Genomic DNA, 14,987 nt, shown 5'->3' with positions numbered 1-14,987 from the left:
CGCTCTTATTGGGGGTCGGTTTTGTTAACTGCCCGGTCCTCAGCATGTACAAGAGGTCCTGGTGCACAATAGGTGTTCAATAAATATTTGTTGGATGTAAAATGCTAAGGGCACCAACTGGCATACAGCAGATGCTCAAGAAATAGCTGCTGATTTAATAACTGAAAAGTTTGGCTTGTGGTCTGCTAGGATCCTTGGCTCTGCAGAAGAGAAGCTATCTTCCCACATTCTGTACCTAATTTTATTTCATTTTATTTTATTTTTAAGATTTTATTTATGTATTTGACTGAGAGCGAGCACAAGCAGGGGGAGCAGCAGAGGCAGAGGGAGAAGCAGGCTCACCGCTGAGCAGGGAGCCCGATGCAGGGCTCGATCCCAGGACCCCGGGATCATGCCCTGAGCTGAAGGCAGACGCTTAACTGACTGAGCCACCCAGGCGCCCCCCTAATTTCTTTTTAAATTGACATATAACATTGTGTAAGTTTAAGGCGTAAAACACGGCAATTAGACACACTTACATATTGTAATAGGATCGCCATTGTAGCATTATTTAGCACTTCTATCGTGCCACATAATTATCATTTCCTTTTTGTCAGTGAGAATAATTAAGATCTGGTCTCTTAGTAAGTTTGATAATTATGATACAATATCGTTGTCTATATTCACTATACTGTGCATTAGATCTCTAGGACTTATCTTCCAGTTGCAAGTTTATACCCTTAAACATCTCTTCTATCTTTTTAAAGATTTTATTTATTTATTTTGAGAGAGAGACAGAACACGAGCAGGGGGAGGGGCACGGGGAGAGGGAAAAGGACAAGCAGACTCCCCACTGAGCAGGGAGCTGGATCCCAGCAACCTGAGGTCATGACCTGAGCCGAAGGCAGATGCTTAACCGACTGAGCCACCCAGGTGCCCCTAAACATCTCTTCTATTCTACCACCCCTCAGCCCCTGGTAACCACCATTTCACTCCCTGTTTTTACGACTTTGGCTTTTTTAGATTCCATAGACAAGAGATATCCTACAGTAGTCGTCCTTTTCCATCTGATTTATCTTACTTAGCATAATGTCCTCAAGGTCCTTTCACGTTGTTGCAAATGGCAGGATTTCCTTCTCTCTCGTGGCTGAATAATATTTCATAGTGTATACAGACCACATCTTCTTTATCCATTCACTCACTAATGGGCACTTACGTTGTTTCCATACTTTGGCTATTGTAATACACCCAAGTTCTTGCTCACAAAAGGATGGGTGGGGAGGTGGGGGCCTCTCCCTCAGCTCTAAGGGAGTCCTTGTGCCCCCCCCCATAACACCAAGTTAACCTCTGTCTACTTACCGCATGACCTTCACCCCATTCCGAAGAACTTCCATGTCCACAGAGAATCCACCGTTGGCGTGAGCCACGAGGTTGAGATCAGAGAATTCAGCCTAGGAAGGAGAAAAAAAATCGGTGATTCACCCACATCACACAAAAATGACCATCCAGTTTTCGGTCTGGACGGCTGACCCCCAGGTCCATCTGCCCCAACTAACCTGTTCTACTTTAATGTCAATTTCTCCATGGATCTTTTTCCCTTTGAAGTATTTCGCCCTGGAGAGAAAAAGCAGAGCACAGCCATCAATCTCAGGAAGACAAAACCCAGGCCAGTCCTTTGACCGTTTCGCCCCTTCAGAGCCATAAAGTGCTTTGTGCTTGTTGAAACACTTTGCAAAGCTCAACAAGTCTTTGGGTACAATACGGTCTGTTGTGATGGCTCACGGAGGTGTGTAAAAGTCAGAGGACACTGTGAACGCTGAACTAAGTCCTCAAACCACACACGGCAGGCAGGCATTCCCCAGAGCGTGGTCTGCCCCTCACACCGCTACCATAAATGTGTTTGACAAGTTGTGCCAGATGAGGAGGGCTTCGTAAGTACTCTGGAATTGCAAAGGAGGCTCGTAAATGGCCAAAAACACAAAAAAACACAAAAAAACACAAAAACCCGTAGAGAATACATATGTATGAAGCGTTGCCGGGTGTGTCTCAGTTGCCTGTGTCTGCTTGTGCAGCCCGAACCACTTCTCTGCTTTCTGGCCCTTTCCATGGAGGATCAGACTTGTCCACGCGTGGCTGTGCGCTGTGAGGGGCACAACTGTGGGTGGGCAGCTATATAAAAAAGGGGGAGCAGATCGAGGGGGGCGGGCTGGCGGTGGTTCTACGCAAGCCCCAGGGCCAGCAATGACGGCGGCGGGGAGGGATGCGCTGAGGGCCAGGGGGAGCCATAGGAGGGAAGAGGGGGTAGGAGCAGCAGATGTAGCATGAATGCGCGGTCACCGTCCCTGGGCCAGGCCCCAGCTGGGCTTGCTTTCCAGAGGCATCCTCTCCCCAGCCCAGGATTCCTAGCTGGCAGGCTTCTCCCCACACAGAAGCTCACCTCCAGTCAGGTTTCTCATACAAGAGGCATGAGGAGAGGAGCCACTCCCAGGCTTGCCTCTGACACAGCCGCGCAGCACAAACAGGCCCTAGCGACTTCACCCACGAACCCCAAAGACCCCAAGCACAGCCATTTTCTCCTCTCCTCTCCCTCTTTCTCCCTCCCCCCACCTCGCACACACTCCGTTACTGACACTGTCCCCCCACAAGTGTTGGAAGAGAATTTCTCTGAGACCTGCACATTTTTCATTTATAAAATAATGATGAGTGTAGACTCTATCATTGTATTTCAAACTTAAAAAAAGATTTTATTTATTTATTTGAGAGAGAGAGAGACAGAGAGAGACAGAGAGCATGAGTGGGCAGAAGGGGGAGAAGCAGGCTCCCCGCTGAGCAGGGAGACCCATGTAGGGCTGGATCCCAGGACCCTGGGACCATGACCTGAGCCAAAGGCTGATGCTTCACTGACTGAGCCACCTAGGCGCCCCATATTTCAAACTCTTTTGACCGTAAGTTACAGTGAATACTGTGGCTCTCTGCTCAGATGTCCTCTTCACGGCTGGTGCACCCCGAATGTCAGCCGTTCGCAGCTGAGGGTCATGTCCCACTGGGAACTGTCTTCTCCCACAGAGAACCACCTTGGCCAACGTCATACCTACTCAGGCAGCCCAAGTCTTATATGTGGTCTCTGAGCGAGTGCAAAGGCTGGCCTCTTTGCCTCAGTATAGGCTGACTCTAAGGGACCATCCCACCCCCCGAGGTCCCCCTAGGATCAGCCGAGGCCTCTGCCGCAGCTGCACTGTGGACCAGCTTCCCCCCTGCCCGACCCTGCCCTCCTTACAGGCATTGATCCTAAAGGCCCTCCCCCGCAAGCCTCCCGCATACAGATGCCTGCCTCAAAATCTGTTTCCAGAGAACGCAACCTAAACCAGTGTGCCAGAGATGGCAAACCACAAAAGAGACTCTCACGCCGTTCTGGAATCGGGGCACCCAGCAGCCAGCAGGCAATGAGGAACCATCATTTGTGGGGGGTGGAGCATGGGGAGCCCCCACCATGCTGTCGCTGCATAAAGCACTCAGCAGCCAGTCTGCGCGCTGTGGTACCAGCAGGATGCCCCTTGAATCATACGATCCGGCAGATTCCATGATACTGGACATGTCAGTGTGGGAAAAGATGCAGCGTGGAGTTCATTCTCACGAGTGTGAGAATTACAGGGTGGGCCCCTGGGGTGTGGGGGCAGCAGTAACTTTTACTGATGGTGAACTGGAATGAGTTACTGGGGGAAGGGAATGCACCAGTTGGTGAAATATCCCTGGGACTTGAGAGGCATGAGGGAAATGGGAAGCAGATGCGGGTGACTTTTTGTTAAATGCCATTGATTAGCTGAAGAAAGATCTGACATGCTCAGGGTGAGTAATCTCTAATCCAAAGCAAAATGTGAAAGCCAGAAGACTCCCTTGGCTACATTTAAGGAAACCCCAATCTTATGCAACTGGGGGGAATACAGGGGGGAGGACCAGGGGCTTAGGGCATAATCTAAGTGTAGCAAAACTTCAGAGAAGGTTGAATTCTCAGGCCTAGCACATCTCCTATGCTATGATCAGGGCCTTAATAGGACAAGAGTGAAGCCCTTAGACCTGGGGTAGGGATATCTGGGAAGATGCATGTAACACCTCGAACGTATTGATTCACCTGAACCCACTGGGCCTGCGGAAGTAGCCCCCTCCTCCTTGTGAGAATATAGACCTTCCCTGTGCTCGAAGGTCATACAGAGGCACTGAATGAAGCAAGTGCTTTATCAAACAATGCTTGCCCCTTTCAGAACCTACCCCCGCCCCTTAGCAACCAGATCAATAAGCTGGGTCAAATCCTAGCACACCTGATTGGGGAGGTTCTAAGCTCGCAAAGGAAGGAAAGAAACATGACACAGAAGCTGAAAAGTCTGGCCAATATGTACTGACAGGAGCTGTAAAAGTATGCGTGAACCTGGGCCCCAAGGACAATGGACCAAGGAGGTGGAACATGAAGTTGGAACAGTCTCCCAGGACCCAGAACTTAAAACCCTGGCCAGGACCCTAGGAGATGTTGCTGATACAATATTGGGTGACTTGCGGAAGCTTGGAGAAAACAGCGGTCCACACCAACTGAAGCAGAAATGTCAAATCTTCCATGGCAGCCTGCGGAAGAAAGGATCAAAGGACTCAAAGAAGCAGACCTGTTAGAGAAGATACACTACGTAAGCCTAAGCAGTTCATCAGCTGACTCTGTTCTAGGGAAGGTCCAGAGGGTTTACCCAACTTACAAAATCAATAAGGAATATGCTGGTAAGAGTGGCACCAGCCACGCTGAGATGCACACCAGGGGTAAGGTGGTAAACGAAGTCCTGTCCCAGGTCCCGTTCGCAGTGGGTCCACTGGGTCCATAGGTCCACCCCGTGGTCCCTGCCCCAGTCTGCAAATGCATAATTAAAATGGACATATCTGTAGTTGTCAAAACCCCTCCGTGGGTTCCTTGGCTTGTGGGGTAAGAGCTATTGTAGTGGGGAAATCCAAATGGATACTTCTGGAACTACACACCCCTCCCCTGATCAAATCAGCAAATCAAAGCTAATATTATACATATCCCAAGGGTGATGGTGGAAACTAGAGCTACTTTGAAAGATCTAAAAGATGCAGGGGTGTTCGTCCCATCTTTTCTCCCACTGAATTGACCAGTTTGGCTCCTGGAGAATGTTCATAGACTCCTGCAAGCTTGACCAAGAAGTGTCCCCAAGGCAAGCAGCTATACTGGACAGGCTGCCATGGCTGGAGCAGACCTCAGGGACAGCAGGTGGCCGCTGACTTAGTGAACGCACTCTTTTCTATTCTGGTCAGAAAACAGGATCGGCAACATTTCACGCTCACACAATATTTGTTGATGGTCTTGCCATAGGCCAATGCTGTCTTTCTCACCCTGTGTCATCATATGGTCCAAAGGCACTGAGCCATCTGGACATCCCACAGAATATCACACCGGACCACTACATCAGGGACATCATATTGATTGGGCAAGATGAGCGAGAGATGAGTAGCACCTTGTCCTGATAAGACGCGTGCACTCCAGAGGGGAGGAGATCAACCCTACAAAGCCTTGGGGGCTTGCCACATTAGTGAACGTTTTAGGGATACAGTGGTCCAAGGCAGGCCCAGGACAGTCCCTCCAAATAACAGGGCAAAGCATTGCATCTCACACCTCCCGCCATGAGGAAAAATGCACAATACTCGGTAGGCGTCTTCAGGTTCGAGAGGCAGCCTATTGCACACCTGGAGATACTGCTCTGCTTTATATTTCAGGTGCAACATAAGGCCGCCATCCCTGAATGGGGGCCAGAGCAGAAAGGGCCCTGCAGCAGGTCCGGACTGTGGGGCAAGCAGTCCTTCGACTCGGGCCATATGACCTGGCAGATCCTATGATACCGGATAAGTCAGTAGTGGGAAAAGATGCAGCATGGAGCTTATTGGAAGTTTGAGTGGGAGGCCCTTGGGGTTCTGGAGCAAGGCCAGGCCATCTGCAGCAGAGACTGACATGACTCTTGAGAAACGCTTCCTGGTGCAATACTGGGCTCTGGAAGAGACAGAATGCTTGACTATGGGGCCCCGAGTGATTGTGCATCCGGGTTCCCCTCGTGAGCTGGGTCCTGCCAGGCCCACCAAGTAATAATGTCAGATGGACCCAGCAGCTGGGATCAAGCTCAAAGAGGACTGAGCAAGCTGCTTGAGCAGGTAGTCCAGATGCCTGTATCACCCACACTGATGCCTGCCTCCGCTCACCGAGGGGACCCCTTACAACCAGTGGAAGAGAAAGCCTAAGCCTGGTTCACACATGGACCGGCTTGGTATGTGGGGGGAGAAGCCAAAAAGGGACAGTGGCTGCCCTACAGCCCCGCGCGGACTGGTCCTGAAAGACAGTGGCAGAGCTCCCAATGGGCAGAGCTTTGGGCTATGCCCCCCCGGTAATCTACTTAATAGGGAAAGGGAAATGGCCCAAGATTAGAATACATATTCACTGATGGGCAGTGGTGGATGGCTTGGCTGATCAGCAGCCTTGAAGGAAAAATATTCAGAGATCAGGACAAGGGGTATGACGCTAAGCGAAACAAGTCCGTCGGAGAAAGACAAATACCACGTGATTTCACTCATAGGTGGAATTTCAGAAACAAAACAAATGAGCGAAGTGAGAGAGAGAGAGAGGCAAACCAAGAAACAGACTCTTAACTACAGAGAACAAACTGATGCGTACCAGAGGGGAGGGGGTGGGGGTGGGGGATGGGTGAAATAGGGGGTGAGCACTGGGTGATGTACGGAAGTGTTGAATCACTATATTGTAGACCTGAAACTAATACTACACTGTGTGTTAACTAATGGGAATTTAAATAAAACCTTAAAAACAGAAGATCGGGACAAGGCGGTGTGGGACACAGAAATGTAGGTGGACAGGAGGGTGGGCAAAAAGTGAGGAGTGAAGATCTTTGCATTGTGTGTTAACACCCACCCGACAGCATCCACAATGGAAGTGGTGCTAAACAACCAGGTAGACAGAATGAGTCAGCCCGATGATGTCAGCCGGCCTCTCAAGTCAGCCACCCCAGAGCCAGCAGACGGGCACATGAATGAAGTGGCGAGGGGAGCAGAGAGAGAGGCTGTAAGTGGGGCCTGTGGCATTATTGCTAAATGTCCAGTCTTCCAGCAACAGAGACCAACGTTGAGCCCGTGACATGGCACCGTCCCTTAAGAAGCCCAACCAGCCACTTTGTGGCACGCTGACTCCTTTGGGTCCCTTCCCCCCTGGAAAGACTTTAATGAGTCATTTTGACTGGACTATTCTACATGGGGGGTTGCCTTTCCTGACTGCAGGGCCACGGCCATATCAGTGCCCAAGGGCTTACACAGTGTGCGACCCACCAGTGTGAGATCCCTCATGACGCTACATCAAACTGAAGGATACGCTTGACAGCAAAGCAGGTGCCACGGTGGGCCCGTGACCATGGAGTCAACGGATGACGTTGTACACCACACCACCCAGAAGCTGTTGGCCTGGAACAACTTGCAGCCACAGCTAAGACCCTAGCTTGGACATGATACCACGAAAGAATGGGGCACCATCCTCCAAAACACCCTAAATCAGCGGCCCGTTCTTTGTGCTGTGTTCCCAGTAGGTAGAATACCTGGGTCCGGGAGCTCGGAGGTGAAAGCAGAAGAGGCCCAGCTTACCATCAGTCCCAGCGATCCACTTTTGGAATGTGTGCTTCCCGTTCCCTCAAGGCCCTGCAAGGTTAGAGGTCCTGGCTCTCCAAAGGGAAACCCTGCTACCAGGGGACACAGCAAGAATCCTGTTACATCCTAAGCTATGGATGCCGACTGGACACCTATGTTTCACATGCCGATGGATACCAAGAGGAATGAATCACTGTCTTCGCAGGGGTACGTGACCCTGAACATCAGGAGAAGGTAGGGCTGCTGTTACATAGCGGGAGCGGGCGGGAGTATATTTGGCACCCAGGCGATCCACCTGGCCGTCTGTGGGTACTCCTTGCACAACTCTGCAGGGAAATGGACAGGGACGGCGGCCACAGCCTGGGAAGGGCATGGGGACCAAGGGCTCAGGGATCCCTCAAGGATGATTGAATGGATCACTCATCAGGGAAGCCACTGAGACCAAGAGAGGTACTAGCTGAGGGTGAGGGGGATCTCGACTGTACGGCAGAAGAAGGAGATGATGCGTATCATTTATTTCTGCCGCTTTCATCAACGGCAGCAGCGGAGGCTGTAGCTCAGCCCGCTAACTGCGCTCTTTCAAGACTCCCCCGGAAAACCAGACCAATTACAATCCCGGAATCCTGGAAATGCTGTGCCCAGATGGGGCGGACTTACTGGAAGAAGTAACTGAATCTGAGCAGTACAAGGAGTGGACTCGGTACTCGCCTCTGATCCTCACCGTGGCTCCCCCCAACCCCACCCCTGCTCACCTTCAGGCCTTCATATCTAGTTCCCAGTTTCTGGGGAGATTCGCTGCTGAAGGCTCACGCTGCTGTCCCTCCCTGGGAATTGCTTTCTGCAGCAGGGATTTGCCTTTCCCAAGATTATGCCTCCTTCCGGGGTGGGGGACAGCCTGTGCCTAATGATTGACTGATGTAAGAATACAAAGGCCTGGATACCCCACCTCAATGAGGGTAACGCTGAAGGTTCATCCTAGCTCCAGAGCTCCCCCAGAGGATTGGCTGAGGCTTCTGTTGTGGCTGCATCATAGCTCAACCTTTCCCTCTGCTGAATCCTGCCTCCCTCACTCCTCCCCCGCAACAGGTGTTGGTCCCAAGAGCTCTCCCCAATAAATCTGCACACAAACCTCAGAGTCTCAGGGCCTGCTTCCAGGGAAGTCTAAGAAAAGAAGCCACAAGAAGAGATAGAGTTTATATAACCCACTATATACATAGATACATAATAACCTATCCTATATATGTAATATATATTATATGACACCTCTAATGTTATACAGCAAATATAATATAGTATGGCTTATGTAACATATAATTTATTGCATATTACATACTAAGTGTATCTGCACCTAGAAGGTACATAAACAGACATATATAATTGGAATGAAAGTCTCAGTAAATGATTACTTTTACTATGTGCAACGGAGTCTGATATTTCCTATTCTATTTTATTCCGCTTGATGAAGAAAAACAAACACGTTTATATTATTATATACTATAAACCTATTATATAGCAAATGTATGATAGAGCATATGTCATATATAATATATGGCGTACGTTACTGATTATATTTCTTGGAGTAACGGTTCCACTAAATAGTAATAATTCCACTTACTAAGTGTAATATATTCTTGTTAGATTCTATTTTCGTTTATACTACTGCATGAAGAAAATGAAATGCTGGTCACAAGCCAATAGGTGACCCACGGTTTGAACTAAACACTGGGCTAAATTATCTCTAGAAAGGGAGATGATTCTCAACTAGGAGTTCGCAACTGTGAGCCACAAGAGGACTTGAGACCCAGGAAAGAGTGAGAGGGGTGAGGTTTGGTGGACAAGGTGTCAGACTCTGTCAAGGTGTACTATCCATTACGGAGTTTGCACAACACCTCCTTTATTCCAGGCTGAGATCCCCGGAGCTCGGATGGTACTCTTAGTATCTGCAGGCAGGTGATGCCGAGGTCTCCGTTCCCCACCCTGAGCCCACTGTGCGCACACTGGCCCTCTCCCTTTGTCCATCCCACCCATCTATGGTAGACACTAAATAAACATTCGCTAGATCAACTGGAAGAAAAGACTAGAGCAGCTGCTGGGATAAAGGGGGGTTTCTGAGATGCAGAAGGGGGAAGGGAAGACTTTTTCACTGAATTTAACAGGTGCTCAATAAATGCTTGCCAGACAACTTCAAAAAAAATGGAGAACACTGGAGTTGTAATTGTGGAAAGGGGGAGGGTCTTGTCAGTATTCGGTAGATAATTAGTAAATGTTTGCTGGAACAAAGGAAAATGCAGCAAAGAAACTTCCTGGAGTGTAGGAGTGGGAAGGGAAGTCTAAAGGAGAGTGGTTACCAATATACAGCAGGGGCCCCATTAAGGTTCTTTGACTTCAGTGGAGCAAATTTCGCCAAGAAGATGGCTCCTGTGTGAGTGGGTGTTGGTGAAGGAACTGCTTTATAGATTGATGGAGAAAAGAGGGATGTAGTTGTTTGAAAAGAATACAGTCAGAGATTGAAAAATGCTTTTGGATTAATTGGGGGGAGGGGGAAGCAGTCGGGAAGATGGCTTCCAAGTGGGGGAGGGGACCTAGCCAGAATACAGTAGGTGTACATTGTGAGCTTTCCACATTGCGTAGTGGCAAAGGTCAGATGGAGATTGTCGAAGGGGGAATTAGGGCTTCAAGAGGGGGAGGGAAAGAGGCATTCAATATGGGGTCCTTAGTATACAACAAGTGCTCATTAAAGGATCGTGGGGTTGAATGGAGAAAAAGGTATAGAGAATCCAGCTGGTGGTTGGGGTTAGAAGGAAGGGGAACTTAAGGAGGAGGGTTCTTCCTAGTATATAGTAGTGCTAAATGGATGTCTCCCGCACTCTGACACATGGAAACTAAGCAATAAATACCTGTAGAATGAATAAATGGCTCTGAATAGAGAGAAAGGCTTCTGGATAAAGGCTCCTGGGGGGAGGGGTGATCTTGCCAGTAAAAAGCTGGTACTCAATAAATGTAGGCTGAGGTAGACCCCTGGAGAGAGAGGTCTTGAGATGGGGCAGCAACTTTCAGACTTGGAAAGAAGACGTTGAGGATGGCCCTTATATAGTAGGAACTAAGTAAGTGTTTACTGGCTTAGGTAGAAGAAAGACCTTTTGGGGTACAGACTTAAGATTGGGAGAGGGAATCCTAGACACTGAGGGGAGTAGAAAAGGGGTAATCCTTATAAATTGGGCTCTAGATTTATCAAAAGAAGCTTAATGACCTGCACAGTTTCTTCTAGGGGTAAGGAAGGGGTGTCTACTCCCTCCACACAGCAGGCACTGTATATATGCTTACCGGGTCCACTAAAAGAAAGACTTTGGGAAGAAGGTGTGAACATAGAGCACACAAATGGCACTCCATAAATGCTCACAGGAGCCACTGGAGGAAAAGGCCTTTGGGGGAAGGTGGTTAGAATTGAGCACCTGGCAGACAATACCTACCTAAATGCTCACTGGATCCATTAAAAAGAAAGGTCTTTGTGGGAGGGGGGCTAGGGATGGGCATACAATCACTGGATCCATTGGAGGAAAAGTCTTCAGGGAAGGGGAATGGGGATGCAGAAGCTTGATCTACGTAGGCTTGATTCTCCATCCATGAAAGGAAAGGCTTTTGTGGAGAAGGCACAGAATCAGGCACACAGTGGTACTCCACAAATGCTCCAAGGAGTGATTAAAAAGAAAAGGCCTCTGGAAAGAGGATTGAAATGGTGCACACAACAAGTGTTAGATATTTGATCACTGCATTAACTGGAGGCAAGCCTTTATGGAGAAGGTCTAAGGTTGGTTCATGCAGAAGGTGTTCAACACATGCAGACTGAAGCCGCTGGGGAAAGGGTATGGGGATGGGGTAAATAGCAGGCACTCGATAAATGCTTGCTGAATACACTGGAGGAAAGAAGCTTTAGAAAAGGCTCACATGGCAGGCAGGCAGGCGATAAATGCTAGGTGGCTCACCAGAGGAAAGGTCTTTGAAGTAGCTTGAGAATGGAGGATAAATGAGGCACTCAATAAATGCTTTCTAGATCCACTGGAGGAAAAGGATTTGGGGGAGAGTCTGAAGATGAGTCACACACAGAAGGTTCAAAAATGCTCATGGGACTCATTTGAGCAAAATATGTTTGAGAAAGGGGTTTGGAGATAGGGCATACACCAGACACTTAATAAATGCTTTCTAGATCCTTTGGAGAAATAAGCCCTTGGAGAGGGGACGTAGAGTTGGGACACCCAGAAGGCATTCAATAAAGGCTCACAGGATCCATTAAAGGCAACACTTTCAGTGAGAAGAGGTAATGGAATACGCAGCAGGCAATCAATGTTCACTGAATAGCTTAAAAGGTCTTTGGGGGAGTAGGGTTGGGATGGGGCACATACCACACTCGGGATACATGTTCGCAAGATCTATTAGAGAGAAGGCCTTAGGGCAAGGTTTGAGGGGGCAAGACACATAGCAAGCTCTCAATGAATGTTCACAAAATTCATGGAAGCCCAAGGCTTTGGGGAAGGGCTCCCGGATAAGGCACACTTCAGGTACTTGATAAATGCTCACAAGATCCATTAAAAGACAAGGCCTTTGGGGTGAGGGTTGAGGAGGGCAAGGCACATTAGGCTCCCGAATGCTCACAGGATATAGGAAGGAGGTACACAGCTGGCGCCCGATAACTGCTCCCTGTATGGATCGAGAGGGCCGGGTGGGGGGCAAGGGCGGGGCACACAGGAAGCACCCACCTTAATAATTTAAAGGAAAAGGGTTTGGGCTAGGGGGCCAGGTGCCTGGCACACAAGCGGTGCTTGCTAAGTGCTCTTGGTGGAACCATCTGGGGACCCAGGCCCGCGGGAAGACGTCCGCGGCAGTGGCTTACCAGTCGGTGTGGGGCTCGTCGATGACCAGCAGCACCCTGGCGGCAGCGCCCCCACGACCTGCGCCCCCAGAGCCGCCGCCCACCTGCTCGCTGAAGGTGGCCGCCGCGGCCGCCGTGGTCTGCTTGACCGCGTTGGACAGCGACGAGAAGAAGCCACCACCCCCCGAAGACCCGGGACTAGGGGCAGCCGGAGAGGCCACAGGGGCGGACCCGGAGGCCCTCTCGGCAGTGGCAGTCGCGGGACCGGGCGTGGCTCCGGGGCTGGGGGCAGCAGGCGGCGGCGGGGGCGGCTGCGGGCGCTGCAGGTCTGTCATGTACCCATTTGGCAGATTGGCCATGAAGTTGCTGTCCGACAGGCGGCGCCGCAGGTAGTTCATGGCTGCGGCGCGGGGCAGGGGGTCCTAGGAGCAGTCTGGTCAGGAGCCGCGGGGGCGGACCGCGCGGGGCCCAGGAGCACAGCTGCGCTCTCGGGCACGACGCGACTCTTCGGTTGCCCGCTGCAGACTGAGGCAGCGCTGAGTCGCCGCCGCCGCAGCGCGGATGGTCGCGCCCGTACCCCCCTATCTCGCGCCCCTCGTGGTGCTGTCCAGCTGGGCAGGCGGCGGCGCGGACGCGACCAAGGCGACCGGGAAGGGGAGTTTGGGGAGGAACGGCGAGTGACGTCAGCGCGCCTTCAGTGCTGGGGAGGCGGTGGCACGCGCCGGTAGGCGGGGGCGAAGGAGCTGTCCGTGGTGCTGAAGGCGGCAGTGCGCACGCGCCACGCCGCATCCTGGTTCCCCTCCCCCTCGTCCGATAGGGGATGCGCAATTTGGGGAGTGGGGGCGGGGTAGATACTTGTCGGGAGGGTCGGGGTGAGTGGTCAGGCAAGACCCCCACCCAGCCAAATTCTGCTCTTCACACCCGGTCGCACCCACACGCAGGATTCTCTGCAGATACTGTTTCCAGGGTCGATATTCACCACAGAAGGCATGTGGAGGTGTGTGTGTGGGGGGGGGAATGGAGGCACACGCAGAGACTTAAAAGTAAAGAAATAACCTCCTCACCGCGACAGATGGGGGTCACAAGCAGTACCCTGTGAGGGGAGATCAATTTCCCATATCCATACGGGCTCAGCTAGTCAGAGAGGGGGTGCGGGGGCGGCACAGATAGCATCAGACAGGCTGACTTGGACACTTGGGCGGGGTACACACCCTTGCCCTGGGTTGCAGGGGCCTGGAGGCATACAGGAATGACACACACGTGGAGATACATATAGACACACACAAAAATAAAGAAACACACGGAGGCACGTACAGACAGAGAACACACGGATCTAGGTATCTATATGGACATACACAAGCCCAGGGTAACATATGGGCATGCATGCATACACACGTGCATATATGCGTATACACACAGGAACCACACCTACACACAGAGACCCAAGGAAACTCACACGAACATGCACACCCAGACAAATCACCTACCCACAGACGATCACGATAAACCTAGATCTGCCACACAGACACATTCCCTGAAGCTCCAGACCTGATGTGTGTGTCCATCTCCGTTCCCCCCACCAGGGCCCTACACACACACACACACACACACACACACACACACTCAATCTATATGCCCCTATCGCTCTGCCCTGGATAACCCAAAACCCACCATAACCACCTGATATTATCAGTGCCCATGACTCTGCAAAGGGGAACTTTCCACAGACAGAGGCAGACCCATCCTAGGGTATGCACACAGTAGATGCCAAATAATGTTTGACTCATGAGAAAATGACCTTTATGGTCCAGGCAGAGGGGGGCTGTGGAAGCCATGCTGTCAGCTCCTGTAAGATCCTGACTGCAATGAAAGCACGAATCCATTAAAAAACAATCATTTGTTGACAGCATCCAACTAAGCTGCTTAAGTGTATTGTTTCATCCAACCAGTACAACAATACTATGGGGTGGGGAACATTCCCATTTTACAGATGAAGGAATCCAAGAGCTCCAATTTATTCCCAAAGGGCCACGTTCACTTTGTGATCCGTGCATTTTTTTAAAAAAAAGAATGTGCTAGAAAGAGGTGCCAGTGTGGCTGAAACAAAGTGAGCAAGGGGGATTTGTGGCAGGAGATGAGTTCAGAGAGGTCAGCAGGGACCAGACTGAGCAGGTCCTTGTGGGCCATAGTGAGAGATGTTGGTGGACCAAGTGAGGTAGAAGAAGACATGGTAAGAAACAGGCAGATTTGGAGTCTTTTCTGCCTGCAGGGTTTTCAGGTGAATCGTCCACTTATTCATTTGTTCATTCTTTATTTATTAAATCCTTGGCCTGTTTAAACAAGGTAGTAAAGGTGTGGAGTCTAGAGTCAGAGTGCTAGAAGTTCAAACTAGGCCTCCACCATACCCCTGGGAAAGTGACTTAACCCCGCTGAGACTTGGTTTCCTCATCTG

At 50.5% G+C, this 14,987-nt stretch overlaps 2 protein-coding genes across 3 annotated transcripts in view; one reads left to right on the top strand and one right to left on the bottom strand.

The window, feature by feature from the left end:
• Positions 1 to 12,933, bottom strand: part of SYN1 (synapsin I) — a 47,762-nt gene extending 34,829 nt beyond the window's left edge. For both annotated transcript variants that reach the window (XM_040632344.1, XM_040632346.1), the window contains exons 1-3: positions 12,557 to 12,933; positions 1,536 to 1,593; positions 1,339 to 1,430 (exon numbers count right to left, since the gene is read on the bottom strand). In XM_040632344.1, the coding sequence (XP_040488278.1) occupies positions 1,339 to 1,430; positions 1,536 to 1,593; positions 12,557 to 12,933 (527 nt within the window). The remainder of the gene's footprint in view (positions 1 to 1,338; positions 1,431 to 1,535; positions 1,594 to 12,556) is intronic.
• Positions 1 to 14,987, top strand: part of ZNF81 (zinc finger protein 81) — a 352,185-nt gene that overhangs the window by 123,445 nt on the left and 213,753 nt on the right. The gene's annotated exons all lie outside the window — the stretch shown is intronic.

The sequence above is a fragment of the Ursus maritimus genome (genome assembly GCF_017311325.1).
Source record: "Ursus maritimus isolate PB19 chromosome X unlocalized genomic scaffold, ASM1731132v1 scaffold_X1, whole genome shotgun sequence".
Lineage (NCBI taxonomy): Eukaryota > Metazoa > Chordata > Mammalia > Carnivora > Ursidae > Ursus > Ursus maritimus.
Note: the sequence above shows the minus strand (reverse complement) of the source record. Positions and strands in the feature narration are given on the sequence as shown.